The 22229-nt window shown below is 48.1% G+C and overlaps 1 protein-coding gene across 1 annotated transcript; it reads left to right on the plus strand.

Moving 5' to 3' along the window:
* The first annotated feature begins 15760 nt into the window (after window positions 1-15760).
* LOC141478981 (olfactory receptor 14A16-like) lies at window positions 15761-16696 on the plus strand. Its single transcript, XM_074167911.1, has one exon. The coding sequence runs from the start codon at window positions 15761-15763 to the stop codon at window positions 16694-16696; it is 936 nt and encodes a 311-aa protein (XP_074024012.1).
* The last annotated feature ends 5533 nt before the right edge of the window (window positions 16697-22229 follow it).

A 22229-nucleotide genomic window follows, 5' to 3' on the forward strand; every position in this document is an offset into this window, starting at 1 on the left:
ATTGGGATAGTTCCCCTTCCCTAAAAGGGAAATCCAAGGAGAAATTGGTCTATTATTGTATGGAAATATGGGGAGGAAAACAGATAAGAAAAGATTTATATTGGCCAATTCATGGATCCTTAGAGGATTGGATATGCCAACAATTAAACATATACGTTAACAACAAACGACTGTTTAGTAAGGAGGAGAGTGAATATGCCTTTTTATGGATCCTGAGCACGGCTCAGGCCGCTAATTTGTTTCCATTAAAGGAAAAGAAAAATGATAAAAAGAAAAGGTGGGACATAGACGAACCTCCAGTGTCCCCCCCACCCTATGTCCCCCCTCCTCCGCCACCACAAGGTCCTGAGCAAGATCTCCCTCCAACAGCACCTACAGAACCTGAGGAAGAGACTCCTCCTTCTAATTGAAGAATAACTAGAAGTCAAATCAGAGAAAGAAGGGAGGAAAATTTATTGTATCCCTTAAGGGAGACTGCTATGGGGGGACCACAACCCGGAGTTGGATTTGTATCTGTACCCCTCAGCTCCGGGGATGTGAGGGAATTTAAGAAAGAAATGGGACACTTGTTAGAGGACCCATTAGGGGTAGCAGAACGTTTTGATCAATTCCTCGGGCCTAACATTTATACTTGGGACGAGATGGAGTCTATTTTAAAGATCTTGTTCACAAACGAAGAACGAGGAATGATCAGAATGGCAGGCATGAGACACTGGGATCAGAGGCATCAGCATGGTCCCGCCGGGGATGTAAAATGGCCCTTACAGAGGCCCAATTGGGACAATCAAGACCCCGCACATAGAAATAACATGGTTGATCTCCGTGATATGATAATTCAGGGGATTAGGGATTCTGTACCTAGAGGGCAAAATATCAATAAGGCCTTTAATGAACAACAGAAGAAAGATGAAACCCCCACCGAATGGCTGGAAAGATTGAGAAAGAGTTTACAGCTATATTCTGGGTTAGACCCCGATAGCCAAGTGGGTCAAGCCCTGCTGAAAACTCAATTTGTAGCTAAATCTTGGACAGATATAAGAAGAAAGTTAGAGAAAGTAGAAGACTGGCAGGAGAGGGGGTTAGATGAGTTACTACGAGAAGCTCAGAAGGTGTATGTGAGAAGGGAAGAAGAAAGTCAGAAGAAACAAGCCAGAATCCTGATGGCTGCTGTAAGGGAAGGGCAAAGTCAGGGAAAGAGAAGAGAAAGTCCCTGGAAGGGCCCAGTAGAACCGAGAAGAAGGAGATTTGGTTCGCAGGACATAGAATGTTTTTATTGTCGCAGGAAGGGACATCTGCAGAGAAATTGTCGGAAAAGAATGCAGGATGAGGAGATTTTTAAGGAAGATTAGGGGGGTCAGGGGCTCTATTTGCTGGGGACCCCTAAGGTTACCGAGCCCTTGATAAAATTGAAATTGGGTCCTCAGCATGAAGTGTTCGAGTTCCTCGTGGACTCGGGTGCCGAAAGATCAACCATCCAAAAGTTACCATCTGGATGTGTTGAATCAAAGGATAAACTCCAAGTAATTGGTGCAAAAGGGGAACCTTTCAAGGTGCCCCTGATAAGGAATGTAGCAATAGAAGCCCCAAATAAAGATGGGGTGGGAACATTTTTATTGGTCCCAGAAGCTGAATATAACCTTTTGGGACGAGACCTGATGGTGGAATTAGGAATTAATTTGGAAGTAGACCAAGAGATGTTAAAAGTAAAGTTATGCTTATTAACCGCTGAAGATGAAGCCAAGATTAATCCAGAAACTTGGTATAGCCCTGGATCGGTGGGAAAATTAAATATCAAACCGATCACAGTCTCTATAAAAGACCCAGACCAGCCAATTAGGATAAAACAGTATCCCATCTCCAGAGAAGGGAGAGAAGGGTTGCAGCCAGTAATTGAGAGACTTTTGGTCCAAGGACTTTTAGAACCCTGTATGTCTCCTCACAACACCCCCATATTGCCCGTAAAGAAGCCGGATGGGTCTTATCGCTTAGTACAAGATCTGAGAGCCATAAACGAACGAACCATTACCCGGTTCCCTGTGGTGGCTAACCCACACACTATACTTAATCGGTTAAGTCCAGAATATAAATGGTATAGTGTTATAGATTTAAAAGATGCTTTTTGGGCCTGTCCCTTAGAAGAAGAATGTAGAGACTATTTTGCTTTCGAGTGGGAGGACCCCAGAACCCATAGAAAACAACAATTACGGTGGACTGTTTTGCCCCAGGGATTCACAGAATCCCCAAATTTGTTTGGACAAGCTCTGGAACAATTATTGGAATCCTACGAATTAAGTCAGGGATTAATCCTGATTCAATACGTAGACGATTTATTGATTGCAGGAAAAACTCAAGAAGAAGTCAGAAATGAGAGCATCAAATTATTAAACTTTTTGGGCCTCAAGGGGTTAAAGGTTTCTAAGTCCAAATTGCAGTTCACTGAAGAAGAGGTAAAATATTTGGGACATTGGCTCACAAAGGGACACAAGAAATTAGATCCCGAAAGAGTGAAAGGAATTTTATCCCTAACAGCGCCCACTAATAAAAGACAGATAAGACAGCTGTTGGGATTGTTAGGGTATTGTCGACAGTGGACAGAAAATTACAGCAGTAAAGTAAAATTCTTGTACGAAAAGCTAACTAAAAATGGGTTAGTAAAATGGACCCCTGAAGATGAGAAGCGCTGGGAGAACGTGAAAAGAAACCTGGTGGAAGCACCTGTCCTCAGTTTACCCGATATCCGTAAACCCTTTCAACTTTTTATCAATGTGGATAACGAGACAGCTTATGGGGTTCTGACCCAAGGGTGGGCAGGGCAGAGAAAGCCTGTAGGATATTATTCTAAAATACTAGATCCTGTAAGCCGCGGGTGGCCCACTTGTTTACAAGCAATAGTGGCCACTGCATTATTGGTAGAAGAAGTTGGAAAGGTCACCTTAGGAGGTGAACTAAAGGTATACACCCCCCATAACATTCGAGGAGTATTGCAACAACGAGCTGATAAGTGGCTTACAGACAGTCGATTACTAAAATATGAGGGAATTTTGATTAACTCCCCATGGTTAGAAATGGAAACCACCTGTGTTCAGAATCCTGCCCAATTTTTATATGGGGAACCTAGGGAAGATTTGACACATGACTGTCTCCAACTAATAAATTTGCAAACTAAGATAAGGGAGGATTTAGAGGAAGATGAATTAGGCGAAGGGGAGAAATTATTTGTGGATGGTTCCTCACGAGTGGTTGAAGGACAACGGAAATCGGGATATGCTATTGTGGACGGGTATACCTTTCAGATAAAAGAGTCAGGACCATTAAATAAAGCTTGGTCCGCACAAGCATGTGAGTTATATGCTATGATGAGAGCATTAAAACTTTTAGAAAATAAAATTGGAACCATTTATACAGATTCAAAGTATGCCTTTGGGGTGGTGCATACCTTTGGAAAAATTTGGGAAGAGAGGGGCTTAATTAACACCCAGGGAAAGGGATTAGTCCATGAAAAACTAATCCAAGAAGTTTTAAAGGCCTTAAGAGGTCCACTAAAGATAGCCATAGTCCATGTAAAAGGACATCAGAGGGGACTAACCCATACAGTAAGAGGAAACAATCTAGCCGACGCAGAGGCAAAACGGGCTGCCCTGTTAATGGTTCAGACCTTGGGAGAGGAACCTGAAAGGCTAAAAATAGAGAAGACTTTCACTCTCCAAGAATTGGATAAGCTAAAACAAATTGGAGCAAAAAGAGATGGTGATAAATGGCTGCTACCAGATGGTAGGGAAATTCTTCCAAAGGGATTAGCCAGAGGAATACTAAATAAATTACACCATAAAACCCATTGGGGAATTCAGGCTTTAGTGGATCAGTTTGAAACAAAATATGCCTGCATCGGAATATACGGATTAGCCAAAAGGATCTTAGAGGGATGTTTAACCTGTCACAAAGTGAATAAACGACAACTTAGGGAGAAGGTTCAAGGGGGTCGTGAACTGGCTAAAAGGCCCTTTGAGAAAATACAAGTGGATTTTACTGAATTACCGAAGGTTGGGAGATATCAGTATTTATTAGTCTTGGTTGATCACCTTACGCACTTTGTAGAAGCCTTCCCAGTGATAAGGGCTACTGCAAAGACAGTTATTAAAATCCTGTTGGAAGAAATTATTCCGAGGTATGGAACTATTGCGGTAATTGACTCAGACCGAGGCCCACATTTTACATCCAAAATAATTAAAGAAACAACTGAATTGTTCGGTACAAAATGGGAATACCATACTCCCTGGCACCCACAAAGTTCCGGGAAAGTAGAAAGAATGAATGGGGAAATAAAGAAACACCTAACCAAACTTATGGTGGAGACAAAAATGAGTTGGACTAAATGTCTACCGCTGGCCTTGCTTTACATTAGAACTCAACCTAGGACAGATACTGGTATATCCCCCTTTGAAATGTTGTATGGGATGCCTTATGACTTTGGATTATTAGTAGAGCACCCAAAGGTCGAGGATAAAATTTTAACAGAATATATTTTAGAACTTACAAGAAGGAGACAGGAACTAAGAAAGAAGGGTTTGGTAGTACAAAGACCTCCCTTGGACATTTCCATACACCAAATCCAGCCTGGAGACCAGGTATTAATCAAAACCTGGAAAGAAACCTCCCTAACACCCCGTTGGGAAGGACCCTTTGTTGTTTTACTTACCACAGATACGGCTGTACGGACAGCAGAAAAAGGATGGACTCATGCCAGCAGAATTAAGGGACCTATCTTCCCAGAAAGGTGGACCGTAACGTCAGAACCAGGAGACCTCCGAATGAAGATAAGGAAAAACGAGACCGGTAAATGAACCACTCCAGAAGGGAAGCAAGAAATAGTTTACATCAATGGTTCCAAATACCACCTGGAAATACCCTACGAAAAGTATATTTTGCACCTTGGAGTGAGGAGAGAATACCTGACCAAACGGGGGGGGCTGGATTATACAAACTGACAGGAACTCCTCAGGTTTTTCCTTTTTGCTGTGAAACAGAGACAGAAATACCTGAATCGCCCAGTATAGGAGATCTCCGTAGAATACCCTGCGTGAAACACCCCACTTCCGGACATTTATGTTGGGTTGTTTGCCGATGTTTAAATTGCGATAAAGAATGGTCCTGTGTTTCATTTAAGAGACAACCTTATTGTATGAAATGTCGCAATAATTTGACACATACCAGGGAACAACGGGCTCAAGCAGAGATTCGTAAATTATTTTGTGGGTGGGAATTGTCAATACCCGAGCTTTGGGAAATATATGAAACAGACTGGTATAGAGTTTTAAGACAGTGTGTTATAAGATTTGCCTGGAAACGGGCACAACAACCAAACAGGTGGAAATATATTTGAGAGGTAACTAACTCTTTAGACCTTGGAAATTATTGACAGGATAACAGCAAAATCCCCCTGAAGACTACCTGCTGCTGCCGAGAAGATATTAATATCCCGTTGCTCTCCGCAAAAGAGTAGACGAGGAAGGCAGAGAGGTACTGAACAGTGGGGGAAATGAAAGCTGGTATCCTATTAATGGTATTAATTACCACGACTTTAGAAAATTAACATCAACCCTTCAATTGGACCTTAGGTCGATGGGAAGATTCAATAGAAGTTCGGTATAATGCGACAGCCGGACCCCCAGAATTCCAAGTTAAATTGGAAGAATTAGTCTTTTATGAACTAGACCCACCCGGTCGACAAGAAAGAGCAATAAAACCTTTTTATCTCTGCCCCAGTTCGAATCCAGGGAAAAGCTATTGCAATTTCCCTAATCTCTATTACTGTGCATATTGGGGATGTGAAACCATAGCTTCAAACTGGGATGTAGCCAGTAAAGATAGATTTTTAAATATAATATGGGGGCCCAGAGGATGCAACCCGCCAGCTTCTAGCTGGGATGGACACATAGAGGGCTCCCATCTTGGCAACTGTAAGCATGTTATATTAGAAATCCTGCAGCCTAATGACCATGGATGGTTATTTGGACGAACCTGGGGAATGCGATATTGGGAATCTGGAACTGATAGAGGAGGACTAATATTCATTCAAAAACGGGAAGTTAAAATACCACAAGCAGTAGGGCCCAATCGAGTCATCACAAAGCCAAAGGGAGGAAACTCCACAGCCTCAGTCACCCCAGGGACATACCTAACCTCTACAAATAAAGTGGAGAAAATACCCAAAGATGATGAACCCCTATGGGCTGTAATGAAGGCAGCCTATCAAGCTCTAAATGCAACAAATCCAAATTTTACCACTTCCTGTTGGTTATGTTATGATGTAAAACCCCCTTTTTATGAAGGGATAGCTGTGCCATCTCCCTTTAATACCTCTGCCGAGGAGAATCCCCCCAGATGTAATTGGAAAGAACGGAAAGCAGGGATTACTCTCCAACAGGTCAGAGGGAGCGGTTGGTGTATAGGAAAGGTGACGAATGGGGAAAGAGCTCTATGTACTAACCAAACTCAAAACTTTACATCTGATATTAAATGGATTCTGCCTAGTCCTGGGGCATGGTGGGTTTGTTCCATAACCGGATTAACACCTTGTTTGTCCACTGCTGTTCTCAAGAAAAATGCCTCAGAATTTTGTGTACAAGTTACTGTGGTATCTAGAATCCTCTTACATGGGGAAGAAACTATGTATTTACATTGGAGCAATTCAGGACATAAAATCAACAAAAGAGAGCCAATATCTGCAATTACTATAGCTACTCTACTTGGTTTAGGGGTCGCCGGGACCGCCACTGGCATAACCTCCTTGGTACAACAACAACAGAGTCTAACATCTCTAAGAGCTGCAGTAGACGAAGATTTGGCCCGAATAGAAAAATCTGTTTCCTATTTAGAGAAATCATTGACCTCATTGTCAGAAGTAGTTTTACAGAATCGAAGAGGATTGGACCTTTTGTTCATGCAAAACGGAGGATTATGCGCTGCCCTAGGTGAAGAATGTTGCTTTTATGCTGACCATACAGGGGCAGTAAGAGATTCATTAGCTAAGCTGAGAGAAGGATTAGAGAAAAGAAAACGGGAACGAGAGGCTCAGTCCTCCTGGTATGAATCTTGGGTTAATCCGTCACCATGGCTGACTACCTTAATTTCTACTTTGGCGGGACCCCTCATAATGTTACTATTGGCTCTGACTTTTGGACCCTGTGTCATTAATAAACTTGTAACCTTTTTTAAAGGCAGGTTAGAAAAAGTGCAGCTAATGCTGATGAAGCAATCGGAACTGGAAATGAAAATTATACCAAACGAAAATCCTGAATTAGATGCCGCTTGTGAGGTATTGTCTAGGTTTGATCAGCAAATCACTTATAAATAAAAAAAAGGGGGGATTGTAATAAGTAACTAAGGGTAATTTGCTGATCAAACAGGTTAAGCAAGAGGAACGAACCCATTGTAGCAGTCTTGAGAACTTCCTATTTAACCAGAAGATACACGTCCACAATGTTACCTGGCAACACCAAACATGGGAACACCCTGTTTGACAAGAAAGGCTTAACCACAATGTCATCAGAATGTGTTACCTTGAGCGAATGTTAAACCGTTAATGTCGTGCTAACGTGTGCCATTGTACCAATCAACCCTGAAAAGAATAGATTGTATAAGCTGATTCTGTGACGATATCTTATCGAAATTTCCCCAAGCAAGAAGCCCCTCGGAAGAAGCCGAAGAGGGGCGTACCGAAGATGTTGCAATCGACCTCTGTGAAGATAAAAGGAGTCGTTTAGCTTGCCTGAATTTGCGAGTCTTTGGTGGAGCTGCGACTCCCCGGCCGCCCAGCGCTGCTTTTGCTTTCCTACCTTAATAAATATTTAATAAATCTATTTCGGACTCGATTTGTCTTAAAATTCAACTATAACAACACAGTTACCAGGAAGACTGAGCCTGAGTCAAATCCATGGTAGAAGAATCAAGGACAAGAGGCAATGGGCTGAGAAAAGGGATGGTCAAGCCAAACAAGGAGGAACTTTTTCCAGCATGAGGATAGTCAAGCACTGGAAGCTGTTTCCCAGAGAGCGTGCAACAGCTCTGTCTTGGAAAGGGATCCAGACATCTTTGAACAAAGCCCTGACTCTTCAGGTCTGACCCTGTTTTCAATGGGAGGTTGGTCAAGACACCCTCCAATTCCCTTTGAGCCTGAATGATGCTGTCCTCCTCCTGTCCTTCCATCTGCAGGCTGAGATATTTCCCCTCTTGGAGCAGACATTCTGAAAAACCACTCCAAATCTGGAAAGACTCTTCAATGCTCCAAGTACAGTTGGGTTGGGAAAAAAAACCAAACCAAAACAAAAAACTATGCTGGATTAGTTTTTCACAGAGACAGTTTTAAAGGGTCAAAGTAGATTCAATGCATGAATTCTGACAGTCAAGTTACAAAGAGAGAGAAAAAAAGTTAACAAAATCTTTGTCAGTAAAGAAAAACTCCCCCAGCCTGTGGGATGTCCTCATTAGTTGGCCCTCTAGGAACTGGGATCCTTGGGCTTCTTGGTCTTAAGTGGGAGCTCAAATCCTGAACTGGAAGGACAACATTGGCTGCAGGTACACACCGTTTTCTTGACACAACTGTGAGCACGGACCCAGTTGATGAAGTTTCTCACACAGGTCACGGAGGAGGGCAGGATGTCGGGGAGAGGGGCACACGCTTCAGTTTCCCAAATCCCATGAGTTTTCCCAAACCATCCTTCTCTGTCATTGTTGAGACGGACAAATGACACGGACAGCACTCTTCTGAAGTTCAAGCAGTAACAGACTAACTTTTATTGCCACACGTACTTTCTCATATACTCTTTCTTAACACGTGTTCTTTTACTACTGATTACATATTGTCATAACAATATGTCATTGGTTAACTTTTGCAAACATCAAAGCTACTCCTTATCTTGTCAGTCTCCAGCTGGTTCCTTGAAGTTGTTTACTTCTCAGGATGTTTTCTACTCCCTTCTTTCTCAAGGATATACTTCAATATCTGCAAGGTCAATTCCTGACTCCATACCCTCAATCAAGGGGTCCACACCCCCCGTAGTCTCCCACACTTCTCTTGACCTCTGGCATCCTATTTCTTGAGATGCAAAGCTGGCGGGTCTTCTGTTGATAAAGCATCAGTGATCCTTCCAGTGATTCTGTGATTTCCTTTAGAGTGGCAAAAAATAATAATAATGATGAAAAGAAATGTTAAAGTAACAGTCTACTTCCACAATAGCAAATCTGGACAATGGCAATTAAATTAGTATTTGCCATATAAGGTATGATATCCCATCCTGAAGTACATATTGAAAGTGGTTCAGATGAAGGGTGGTCTTGCAAAAGTCACCCCTTGTGTCCCCGTGTGGCACAGACGCTGCTGGTTTCCCTCTCCAGAGAGTGGCAGAGGCCGGATCACCTTCTCAGAAGAGGCTCCTTGCCAGGGAGCCACGGCCATGGGGGGACCTCACCTGGTTCTTACTGGCACTTCACTCAACTGCTATTTGGATACATTTGGTGCTTTTCTGGGATGACTATTCCCGCACAGAGGATCATAAAAAGACGACTGTTTCTTAAGAGATGGTGAAAAAGGCCCTGTTTGGCCAAGAAAGCCCACCATGTGCTCTGGAGGGAGCGAGGAAGATTATAAAAAGCACTCGGAAAGTCCAAAATGCTCTTCCAAAGGGCGAGTGGCCCTGAGCAGTGGTGATTGGCCACGTGTAAGTCTGTTAGAGAGGGTCAAGCAATGTCAGCGAGAAGCAAGGGGACGGCTGATGGCTTTAGCCAATCCTTACAGCCGTGTCTGAAGCCAGCCGTGGGAAGCAGTGGATGTTTGTGGGCAGAGGCTGAGGAAGAGGCTTGTCCTGGGACAATGGCAGGAAGGAAGACCCTTCCTCTGCAAACCAGGGGTGATACAGACATTCACCTCTTGTGTGCCTGCCTCAGCCTGGCGGATGGGGAATGCCCACTGCTGGGGGTGGCTGTTCTTAGGAATGCCCCATGGGCTGACAACTTGCTCCTTTCCCCTCCTTCACTGCCCACACTTGGATGGACTTCAGGAAACATCCATGAGCCTGGAGGATGCACAAACCTCCTGGGCTGAGGTCTCAGCACTGCAGGGGCAGAGGAAGGGTTTGTGAGACACATGGGCGTGCAGGGAGAGAGCAGTGTGGGGGCAGCAGTGAGTGTGCTAAAGGCAGGAAGAAGAAATGGAATATTGGGGGTTGGCTGTTCAGTGCTGGGATGTGGAGCTACAGAGAGGATTCTGGCATGGATTCTCCAGGATTCTGGAGCTTGGAAATCTTGGGGATAAATGAGCAGTAGCAAGGCTTTGGAGGAAACCAGGTGAGATGTGGGGAACTCACTGGCATTGGCAAATCCTCAGACACCCACATTTTGGTGTTGGAAACAAGGAAGCAGGCACAGGCACAGGACAGCGTAGCTGTGGTGGGGATGGCCAAGGGCCTTGGTGGGGCGTTGACACCCCAACAGATCTGAGGCCCTTGTTCTCTTGCCTGTGGCTTCTGTCTCTTCCACTGAGACCCAGGAGAGAACACAAGGTCCTTCCAGCTCCAGTGCCTCGTTGCCTCCTCAGCCACCCCCCATAAATCCTGGGAGGTGCCCTACTGCTGACCTGCACCTGGCAACACACACTCCCAATCACATTGCCCCCAGGAAGAGCCCCGAACATGCCAAGAGGGAAAGGAGCCCCATCTGTAGGGGATGTGGGTAAGGACGTGGCCTTCCTGCTTGGAAGAGCACATCAAGGGCTTCCACAGTGATCTCTACATTTAAATTTTCCATTGTACCAAGTGTCTCCAACTTCCTGCTTCACCAGCCCCCAGGGACAGGACCCTTGTCTGCTCATTCCCTCCATGGTTTCTTCAGTGATGGACTTCAGCAGGGCCTGCAAACACTCTCAGAAACCTGGAGGTTTGCTGCTGGCTCTTAGTCCTCTAGAGACTTGGTCAGCCTTTAGAGATCTGCAGTTCAGGAACTCGGCACCAGAGGGTTCATTAACATGCAAAACGCCCTGAGGAGCCAAGCCAGGCCATAATTTTCCTTTCGTCTTCAATTCTTCTGTGGTTAATTAGAGAGCTTTCGGGAGTGGAGTCAAAGCGAAAAGATGTCAAGGCGAAGAGGCCAAGTGCATGAAATGCTTGATTTCAACTTGCCAATTCTGCATTAACGCCAAGGAATTTGGGTTACAGGAATGTCTCCAAGTAGAGTCTGCACCATCCAGACCCATGTGGATGGGCTGGCAGAGCCACCCCCAGCAGGGGGATCCCCATCGCCCACGCTGAGGCAGTCAGGATGCAAATATCTGCAGTGCCCACTTGTCACAGGCCTCCAGGCAGAGGGTGACTCATTCCCATGACCCTCGAAGCCTGGATCAGCTCGTTGTGCTTTTGCTGTCCTTCCCTTCATCTGTCAAGCCCATGGGAGCTTTGGCTTTAACATCGTCCCTACGTCCTGGGACAAGGTTTCTCAATTCCTCCTCTGCAGCTTCCCTGCTTCCACCTCCTTTGTGCTGCCTCTTTGTCCTGGAGCTCAGTCAGTTCCAACAAGCAGCCTCCTGAGACGGTTGCTTCTTTTCAAGGGGAGTTGGAGAGATCGTTTTTGTGCCTGGAGGAGGCTGTCCTGTAAGGCCTATCAGATTTTCCATCATCCTTCAGCCTTCAGAGCTGCTTCCCATGGCACCACTCGCATCAGTCTCCCAAGTACATCAAAGTCTTCTTCTCTGGAGTCCACCCGTTTTTGCTCTGCTGCTGGCCTTCCTCACTCCTCTTCGGCACCTGGGACCCCACTATTTCCTGGTGACAGCAGCCAAGGCTGACACTGATTTTCACCTCCCTGACCACTCTCTATTTATATTTGTTTTTTGCCAGGACCAGGTCCAGGTGAGCATCACCCTTGTTTGCCCACCTGGCAGCTGTGTTAAGAAGTTGTCCCAAGGTCCTCCAGGCTGCTGGCACCCTGTGTCTTTGCCTGGCCAGTGAATGCCAGGGCAACTACTCTTCCCCATAGGAACCTGCTCATTGACTTGGAGACATCTTCAGGTTGCTGTTAGAAGACTTATTCTGCCTACTGTGCCCGATCAAGTGGAGTATAATGGCCAAGACAGTTTCACCCTTACTGGCTTCTCCTCTCATCCTCACTCACACAAGCTCACTCAACCCTTGAGTAGCTGCCCTGAATTCTGTTAGGCAATGAGGGGCTGAACTTGGGACAAATGCCATTGTAGTCACTGGAGATTGAGTAAATTCGGCTGATGGAAAAGAGAGAGACCTTGCTCTCCCTACAGGACATGACTGCAGTCCATTCATATGAACACCTCTGTGAACTGCCATGAACATCAGGAGTAGGAAAGGTTCCTTTTATTTGGACATCAGCTGTCATTTCACTTGGCTAAAGGATTTCCCACCAGGCTCATGTACGATCCCCGAGATGTTTCCCCATCTCTATCACCATCCCCATTAGAGCTTGCAGTTTCCTGCGTGTACCTTGCACCACCTCTGGCAACTGGAATGTTCCCAGGCATTTGCATCTGAACATTTCACTCCCGCCCTCCATCTCCATTACTTAGCGTGGGAGTGGAGAAAAGAGGCTCCCATGCAGGTGCCTATTTTGTGCACAGCTCAACACCTGAGGAAAGAGGAATCCCATCTCCTGTGGGCTTCTAGCAGGCATGGGCGGGAGCTGAGTCTCCGTCAAATGCTAGGAATAGAAACGCAGGATGAGATGCCTCGATTCCCTCAGCTGAATCCCTTCCCTCAGCAGGGGTAAAGGAGATGCCTGTCTGTCCCCGTCTGGCTGTCCTGTCTAATGATGGGCCAAGGAAAGTTGATATTTAGAGGTAACTCTCCCTCTCAGCAGGGAAATGACACTTCTGGAAAGGAGTGTCTCTATCCAGCTGAGAGAGAGAACATCAGGGATTGCATCAGCAGGTTCCCCGGCAGCCCCAGGGACACCTCAAGGGATTTTAGAGGGGGGCAGAAAAGGTACTGCCTTGGGCTGTTGCTCTGCTGCTGAGCTGGGCCGGGCTCCTGGGATGGAGGGAGCTCCTGGCCGTGGGGCAGCGCGGCAGAGAGACAGCTCTGCCCAGGAGCAGCTCCTCTGCCAAGCGCAGCAGGGCTGAGGGCACTGCCTGCAGGCACCGAGGGGAGAGGAGGGAAGCAAGACAGAGGCTAAAGGCAGCCTGGGGTGGGAGGACAGATGAGAGCTCGCCTGGAGAGAAATCTTCACAGCCCTTGACAGGGTAAGTCTCTGGCTGCAGGGCAATGCAGCTGCGGTTCCTGGAAAGACCTCCTAAAGCTGGCACATCCCACAGCCCATGGGATCTGTCAGGAGGACTCTCAGTTTCCCCCGCGTAGAAAAAGGACGTGCTTTGGAGCACGGCTTCCCTGCTGCACCCTCAGCCGGCCAGGGCATGTCGGCTGCCTTCCCCTGGGGGAGGCTGCAGAGTGGGAAGCCGGGTGTGCAGCCAGGAGTACTCAGGGCTGTCCTTCAGAGCAGGGTCTCTGCACCGCAGGGGGCTGTGTGCCAGCGCAGGGACTTTGTCTCTTGCCAGGGTCAACACTCAGTCTGCCCAGGTTGTTCCCACAGCGGTGTGGGGAGAAGCTCTGGGGAGAAGCAGGAGAGGGTCCTTCTGCTGTCAAGACGGTGTTGAGTTGGTCAGGGCTGCTCACAGCTCCAGATCACCCCTACGTGCTTCCAAGGGAACTATTTCCTCAGGTTGTGTTTCCAGTTTCTTATCCGGGGGGTGCGGGGAGAGAGGTGGAAAAAGAGATGAATGTGTAAGGATCTCTCGAGTTTGCAGAAGTCACTGTGATTCCTGAGCTGCAACTTTGAGGCATCAGTTGGTCTAAAAGAAGCCTCCTAAGGGGCCTTCAGCCGCTCCTCTGCCCATGGAGAGCACCAGCATCACCTCTGCTGGACCATCAGGGTTGCTCTGACCTGCCCTTTTGCACCTGCGAACAGGAACATGAACCCAGCCCCTGCCCTGCAAACAGGCAGGTGTCTGTAGGGCCAAGGTGAGTGCACAGAGGTTGGGATGGGCTCTGTGAGTGCTGACAGGGAAAAGACACGGCACAGGGAGACACTTCCCAGGAGGAAAATCTCCTGGCAGCAGGGATATGACCAGGGAACGAGAGGAAACTTAAGCCAGAAATGTTGTGGGAGGGAGAATTCCGCAAACGCCGTACGATCCCCTCCAATGCAGACCCCTTCCCCTGAGCAAGCCCCCCCGTGCCTCCTCTCCCACCAAAGCCTCTGCCCTCAGGGCTGTGGGGTCCAAGGCATGAACCACCTCCTCTGCAGCCGGAGCTCCAGCAGAGCCGTGGTGCAGCTCTCCAGCCACGTGCCCCGTTCTCCCTGCGGAGCAGCGGGGCTGAGAGCGACTGCCCGGCAGCGTCGGTGTCTGGGAGGTGACAGGCACGGCTGGGCACGGGTGATGCTGTCCCGAGCGCCCGGCTGCCTCTGCCCTGGCCTCCTTCAGCCAGACCCTCGCTGCAGTTTCCCTTGTTTCTCCACTTGTCTGTGTTATTGCTGCTCTTTTCTTGTTCTCACTCTCAGGCTCTCTGGGGATGGGAGTTTCAGCTGCAGAGTCACACATTATCTTGTGCGTCCTCCCATGCAGGTGTGTCCATGGGAACAAGGGTCCCAGCTTTCCTCTCGCCTGTGCGGCTGTGGACAATGCAGCCTGTGGGGCTGGGGAATCAGCTGGTTTTCCCTTGGTGAGATAACATCGTGAAAAAACTGATGTATCTCCTTGAGGTGTCCTTCCAAGCTGTGAGCTGCCCTCCAGGATGCAAATCTGTCCCATAGCATCTTTGTGTTACCATGTGCCCCATGGAGAAGCGCAGAGACGCTATGACCAAGGAAATGCTGTTGGGTTGGTGAAATGAGCCCTGTGTGTCCTGGGCTGGAAGTGGTTGCTGAGACGTTGAGAAAGGGCGAGACATTTAGTTGTCTGCAGTGGATCCCTCTGCTCTCAGCAGGTTCTGCTGACGTTTCAGGGAAACATTGAGGGCGTGTGATCGCCCTCCATCTCAGAAAGGCGCAAGCCCAGTGTGTCAGGGGCTGAGGGACAGCCCAGCTCCCCTCGCTCTGTACTAAGCCACAGGCAATCCTCTTGCCTTGCAGGATTCTCTCTGCTCTCCCTGAGTGCAGCAGGAATACTGAGGGTTTCTGACATCCCACAATGGGACGGAGGGAATTTTTTTTTCAAAAAAGCTCTCAGTTGGCCTCTGCCTCCCTCACTCCTTCGAAGAGGCAGTGCAGGTACTGGCACACCCTTGTGCATTGGGCATGGTTTTATCTGACAAAGTCAAACACCAGGACTGGCCCCTGCTTCCAGCGTTCCCGTGAACTCTCTGCTGCAGAGCAGGGCTGACTCCTCGGCACCAGTGGGCAGAGGCCCAGCTCCTCATGGCACGTTCAACCAGCACGGTAGCAGAGCTTCAGCCATGGAGCTGAGGGAAGCTCTCCTAGAAAAGGAATACAGGGGGTAAGGCGTGTAGCAGGGAAGGGTCTGTAGGAAAAGGCTTTGGTTTTGCTGCTAAAAGTCTCCATTAACTTGTCAATGACTTTTCCTCCTTGCAGGGGTCTCCATGCCCAGAGGCAGCAAATGTCCAAAAGCAGCTCCATCACACAGCTCCATGGGGTTCCATGAGAACTGGAGTAGGTTTTGCTCTGAGACGTCCACCGTAACTTGTCACTGCCTTTTCTTCCTTGGACAGGTTCCAATGCGCAGAGGAAGCAAATGTCCAACAGCAGCTCCATCACCCAGTTCCTCCTCCTGGCATTCGCAGACACACGGGAGCTGCAGCTCTTGCACTTCGGGCTCTTCCTGGGCATCTACCTGGCTGCCCTCCTGGGAAACGCGCTCATCATCACCGCCATCGCCTGTGACCACCGCCTCCACACCCCCATGTACTTCTTCCTCCTCAACCTCTCCGTTCTTGACCTGGGATCCATCTCCACCACTGTCCCCAAAGCCATGGCCAATTCCCTGTTTGACACCGTGGCCATCTCCTACTGGGGATGTGCTGCACAGCTATTTCTGTTTCTCTTCATGATTGCAGCAGAGTTTTATCTTCTCACTGTCATGTCCTACGACCGCTACGTTGCCATCTGCCAACCCCTGCACTACGGGACCCTCCTGGGCAGCAGAGCTTGTGTCCACATGGCAGCAGCTGCCTGGGGCAGTGGGTTTCTCACTGCTCTCCTGCACACGGCCAATACATTTTCCTTACCCCTTTGCCAGGGCAATGTCCTGGACCAGTTCTTCTGTGAAATCCCCCAGATCCTCAAGCTCTCCTGCTCACACTCCTACCTCAGGGAAGTTGTTCTTATTGTGGTCAGTGTCTGTTTATCATTTGGTTGTTTTGTTTTCATTGTGGTGTCCTATGTGCAGATCTTCAGGGCCGTGCTGAGGATCCCCTCTGAGCAGGGACGGCACAAAGCCTTTTCCACGTGCCTCCCTCACCTGGCCGTGGTCTCCCTGTTTCTCAGCACTGGCTTCTTTGCCCACCTGAAGCCCCCCTCCATCTCCTCCTCACCCCTGGATCTGGTGGTGTCATTTCTGTACTCGGTGGTACCTCCAGCTGTGAACCCTCTCATCTACAGCATGAGGAACCAGGAGCTGAAAGACACATCGAAGAAGCTGATTCTGTCACTAATCTCTCAGCAGCATTAACCTGCCCGTGTCTCTTCAGAAGTGATTTCAGATTCATCTGGGGAACTTCCTGGGCTTTGGGCCTTTTCTCTGTGATAACCATGTGTGTCCAGGAACCTTCTACTTCCCCACAAGCATGAACCCAGCCCTTCTGACCCTGAGGCCTGTTCACGTGTGCCTGGCACAGGGGTACAGCTGACCTCCCATCTCATGTCTCTTTAATAAAATGGGATTTCTTCAGTGCCGGTGTCTGGAGGTTTGGCTCTTCTTCCAAAGCTGAGCTCAGGCTCAGGAAGTTGTCCTCACAAGGCCATGCTGCTTTGTTTGGGTTCTCCATGGGATGAGGGAAGAGTGTTAGGCAATGGGACAATGTGGGGCAATGTATTAGGGAACGGGCCCAGGCTGAGCCTTCACCCGTGGGTGCCCAGTTCCCCCGGAAACGGTGAATGATCCACAGGGATCTGCCTGGGACTGTCCCTCCATGGCTTTCAGTCATCACAGCCAACTCGCTCTGCGGAGCAGAAACAACAGTGCAGGACCCTGTGGAGATTGTGGGGAGGGGGCAGGAGTGGCAAATGAGGCCAGATCAGACAAAGTTCCCTGGTGAAATGTTCTCTGGGGACAGGGACACCCTTGGAGAAGAGCAAAGGAGCATCTCTGTGCATCCAAGGTGGAAAAAAAAACACGACAAAGAGAAGTCAATCTCTGCATGCACCAGCTCAGGGCAGGCTTCTCTAGGGATGGAGCAGTCTCAGGAGCTCCGGGGCCCGGAGTCTTCTCCTGGAAGAGGGGCTGACACAGAGGGGCTTGCTGTCAGCGGTCAGGATGTCTTGGAGACAGGCGCAGGGGACACGGGGAGACACTGGTCTCTGCCATCTCGTGCCATGTCCGGCCCTCAGCCTTGGGGCCAGTGTGGTGCTGAGACATCTCTCTGCCCCCCAGGAGCTACTGTGGCCATCAGAGGGGCTGAGGCTGTGGGGTTGAGTCTGCAGAGCTTTGCAGAACCCATCAATGGGCACTGCCACGGGGTCAGCCCAGAATGGGCTGCTTTTCTGGACTGGACAGGGGAGAGATGGGGGAGAGGGACAAGAAGCAAGAGGGAGAACCAGAGAGAGACTGGGATGGGCTTGAAAGTGCTTGGAAGAGGAACACGCTAAAGTTAGCTGAGCGCCCTGCCCATGCAGGGTGAGGAGTCACACAAGAGGGTTGGTGTTGCAGAGCCAGGGCTCGTAGAAGGCATCTGAGACTTGCAGACACGGGAGAGAGGAGGCTGGTCTGTGCCTTTGGTGGCATGGGCAGTTGAGGAAGGTGGCACAGAGCATTTGTAGCACCCCAAATCTTTCGCACTGGCCACTTCCAGCACCGGCAGCACACCCCAAGTTTATGGGTGAATTTTCCTGTTTGGCCATCTCCATCCTCCTGCCGGGCTCAGTGCCTGCATCAATTTTCTTGAAGCAAAGGACCACCAAGATGGTCAGGGTCAGCCTTTCCCATGAGGAGACGCTGAGGGAGATGAGCTAGTCGAGCCTGGAGAAAGGAAGGCTGAGAGGGATCTCATTGCAGCCTGCCAGTACCTAGGAGGACTTTATGGAGAACAGAGAGCCAAGCTCTTCACCAGGGTGCATGGTGGGAGGACAAAAGACGGTGGGTGGAAGGTGAAAGAGAAGAGGCTCAGCCTGCAGATAGGAAAGCGCTTTTCCCCATGAGCTGAGCCAAGCATTGGAGCAGGTCGCCCAGAGATGCTGAACAGACTCCAGCCCTGGAGGTTGTCAAACTTTTTTCAAACTGGTCCAAGCCTTGAACAACGTGGCCTGACCATGTTTCTGACAGGCTGGAACGGAGACCTCCCAAGGCCCCTTCCAACTTGAGCTGATACTATGAACCTACGACCTCAGGCCCTTTTTCTGATAACAACAGAGCAAATGCTTACGGGGCACGAATCTCCCTCTGCTGTATGTGACCCCCTAAAACAAAACCTCAGCCAGTGACGAGAGGTCGGTATCACGGTGTGACTCTCTGTGCAAAGACTGAGGGGTGTCATTGACAGTCCTGGGCAGGAACTGTTTTGGGGACACGGGGCTCTATGCAAGGCACAAAATGACCATTTTTATTTTTATTTTTTTTTAAATGCTGCAAGCCTCATCAAAGAAGAAGTAAGGAAAAGATGCACAGAAAATAAAATATACTTTTCAGCTTTTAAAATTATTTGTGGATTTTTTTCCTTTTGCTTTAATATAATAGTCAAAGGTGGGAATTTGTATCCTTGCTCTTCTTTTTATTTTTTTTTTTAAAAAAAAAAAAAGAAAGTGTGTTCCAGAACTGGGATTGGATGTAGGACACAAATACCTTCAGCTTCAGAGGCACAGATACCTCCTTCCAGCATAGATGCCCTGGACAAGTGCCAGCGCACTCCTGACTTCTCCCGTCACTCAATCAGCCAGAGCTTTTTGAAACATTCCATCAGGTACCAACTGTCGTGGTTTGGCCTCAGAGGACAACAAAGAACCACGGGGCAGCCGTGCTCTCTCAAGCCCCCCCCACGGCCATGAGGGGAGAATCGGAAGGAAAAGGCAAAACTCGTGGGTTGGGACAAAGGCAGTTTAACAGAACAACAAAGGGAACAAGAAAACAATAACAGTAACACGGATAGTGATGCCGTGAAAGTCGAAATCAGGACTCAAGAGTGGGGATGACTATTAAGCAGGTATTCTTTATTGCAGCGCTGGACGCGCAGGGGATCGCTCCTCCAAATGTGCGCACCAAAAGCCATGAGTTACACAGCTTATACACAAGTTAAACATACATATTCATTATTCTTCCCAGAACTCATTGTCATACGTTGCCACCCACTCCCGCATGCGTCTTTCAGTCTCTTGGTGGTCTTCAAAGACCTCTGGTGGTCGCTTACTTCATCCCTTCCTCTTCATCACTGCATCCTTTTGGTGAACTGCAGTCATCTACTTCTCTATTCTTGCTGACAAAGCGGCAAGGCTGGTTTAGGCTGGCTCTGCATGCCTTGGTGGTCTCGACACATCCTGTTCTCAGAGATAAGTTCCTCTTGGAAGATAACAAGGTGCTGACCTGTACAATTGCTAGTTGCATACGTGCTTAGGCCCCTGTTTGCATTTAGCCAAGTTAGAAAAACAAAGACTCACAGTATTTGCTAACTCACTGTTTGTGCTAAGAGCGGCTTAGTTGTGTCAAGCAAACCTTCAAGCCATACTCAGCCCTATTCCTTCATTCAACCCCCGCTTTTCTTTAAGCTATAGCAAATTCTTTTGCAAAATCTTGTTTACAGTCCACAATACATGTACTGGTTGAGCAAGAGTCCGTACTTTCCACCACATCCAAAGGTTGAGAGCAGTCAACAGTAGGGCTACAAGGATCAGCACTAGTACAGGATGCACTGGGAAGTTGAAAAACTGTGCCGCGGTTGGAGATTTTAATGAGGTATTTAGAAAAATGTCCCACCAGTGGTGTTCCCTGGTTTCCTCGATGGTTGTAATGATGTTCCTTATTTCCAGAGTATCATGCTGGACTTGCCATAATGTTCGTTTAGAAGTTTCTTTCACTTTCTCTAGCAGTGAGTATACTTGCTTCACATCAAATTTACATGCTATATCAACTGAGCTGTTTTCTCTTATTTTATAGGATGGTATTTGTCCTTAATCTCCCCAGTCTCTCCTAATTTGGCCATCAATTTGTAAAACTGTGTATACCTTAGTTTCTTCATCTGTGATATTCAGACCTACATTACCCAAGTATCCATTCCTGGTCCAGTCTTCAGGGTCGGGGACATCATCTAGACCTTGACAGGTGATGCAGATCTCTGTCCAGCTGTGATGCAGAAGATCATGATAATGATTTCCGGAATCGCAGTTTTGCTGGTCCAGTACATTCAGAGGTCCATTTCTGCTCAAGTGGGGGATCTTCCTCACACTTTGGAGCCTTCCATTGTTTACGCCTTTGTAATCTTAGTTTTAAAGGTCTTAAAGGTTCTGAAGTCCACTGCTTATCTGGAGCCTTTTTCACTCGGGAGCAGTGAATCCAGGCCGGCTGTTCTTTTTACTTTGATTGCAGTGAAGGTGGTCAGTAGCACTTGGAATGCTCCGTTCCACTTTTCTTCTAGTGGGTCACCTGAAAAATTCTTAATATAAACCCAATTTCCAGGACTAAAGGGATAGATAGGATGGTCCAGTCCCTTAACTCTGGTTCCTAAGTCATTCTTATTGATTTTCTCTAATGAAGGGAGCAGGCAGTCTAGGAGGTTCCTTGAGTGTATGGAAGATACCTTCCTGACACAACTGGTAGGAGAGCCTACCAGGGGAGGCGCCTCACTAGACCTACTTTTCACAAACAAAGAAGAACTAGTGGGAGATGTGGAGGTAGGAGGCCGTCTTGGGCTTAGCGATCATGAAATGGTCAAGTTTTCAATTCTTAGTGAGGTAAGGAAGGGGGTGAGCAAAACCTCCACCTTGGACTTCCGGAGGGCGGACTTGTGCCTGTTCAGAGCCCTGGTTGGGAGGGTCCCTTGGGAGAGAATCCTGCAGGGCAAAGGGGTCCAGGAGGGCTGGACGCTCTCCAAGAAGGAAATCCTAAAGGCCCAGGAGCAGGCTGTCCCCCTGAGGCGCAAAATTAAAGGGTGGGGAAAATGGCCGGTCTGGTTGAACAAAGAGTTTTTGATGGGACTTAGAGGAAAAAAGGAGGGTTTACCACCTTTGGATAAAGGGACAGGCAACTCAGGAGGAGTACAGAGATCTTGTTAGGTTACACAGGGAAAAAATTAGGAAGGCAAAAGCCCAGCTGGAACTCAACCTGGCCATTAATATAAGGGACAACAAAAAAAGTTTTTATAAATACATCAACAAAAAGAGAGTCAGGGAGAATCTCCATCCCTTACTGGATGCGGGGGGAAAGATTGCGACCAAGGACGAGGAGAAGGCTGAGATACTTAATGCCTTCTTTGCCTCCGTCTTCAATAGTCAGACCAGCTACCCCCAGGGTGTACAGCTTCCTGGGCTGGAAGATAAGGATGGAGAGCAGAACAACCCCCCCATCTGTGATTCTGTGAAAGAGACACAGTGAAAGAAATGCTCTCTTTGAACAGCTCCAACTGCACTAATCCCAAAACGTCAGGGTTTCAGGAGCATCTTCAAGTAGACTCTTCAGCATCTAGATCTGCCCATTTTTCATTGTCTGTGGGGTAAATTACATGTGACCCCACTGTCGTGAAGGCAGGGATGAGAGTGATCTGCTCCAGTGTTGGACATCATGGGTGCAATTGCCCAGGTTTCCCTTCAAGTCAAAGGAGAGAAAGAAATCCGTTGTCTCCACTGAGGTGCCCTGGCCTATCCTGTCTGTCCACCAGCTCCTGCTCCAGAAAGGCTCCCGTAGCTCCTGGGTCACATTTCCCAGTCCCTTGTGGAGGCTTCAGCTACTTCTATACAAGTATACATTTATGCAGCCATTTCCAAAAACACATTTCGTTCCAACACTTGGAATGGAGAAGCTGTGCTCTGAGGACATGTTTATTTGAATACATTTCATGTCTATA

This window comes from Numenius arquata, unplaced genomic scaffold, assembly GCF_964106895.1.
Source record: "Numenius arquata unplaced genomic scaffold, bNumArq3.hap1.1 HAP1_SCAFFOLD_98, whole genome shotgun sequence".
In the NCBI taxonomy this organism is placed as follows: Eukaryota; Metazoa; Chordata; class Aves; order Charadriiformes; family Scolopacidae; genus Numenius; species Numenius arquata.

What these genes read in the sequence shown, in the direction of transcription:
- LOC141478981 (XM_074167911.1), top strand. Translation starts at nt 15,761, where the DNA reads ATGTCCAACAGCAGCTCCATCACCCAGTTCCTCCTCCTGGCATTCGCA.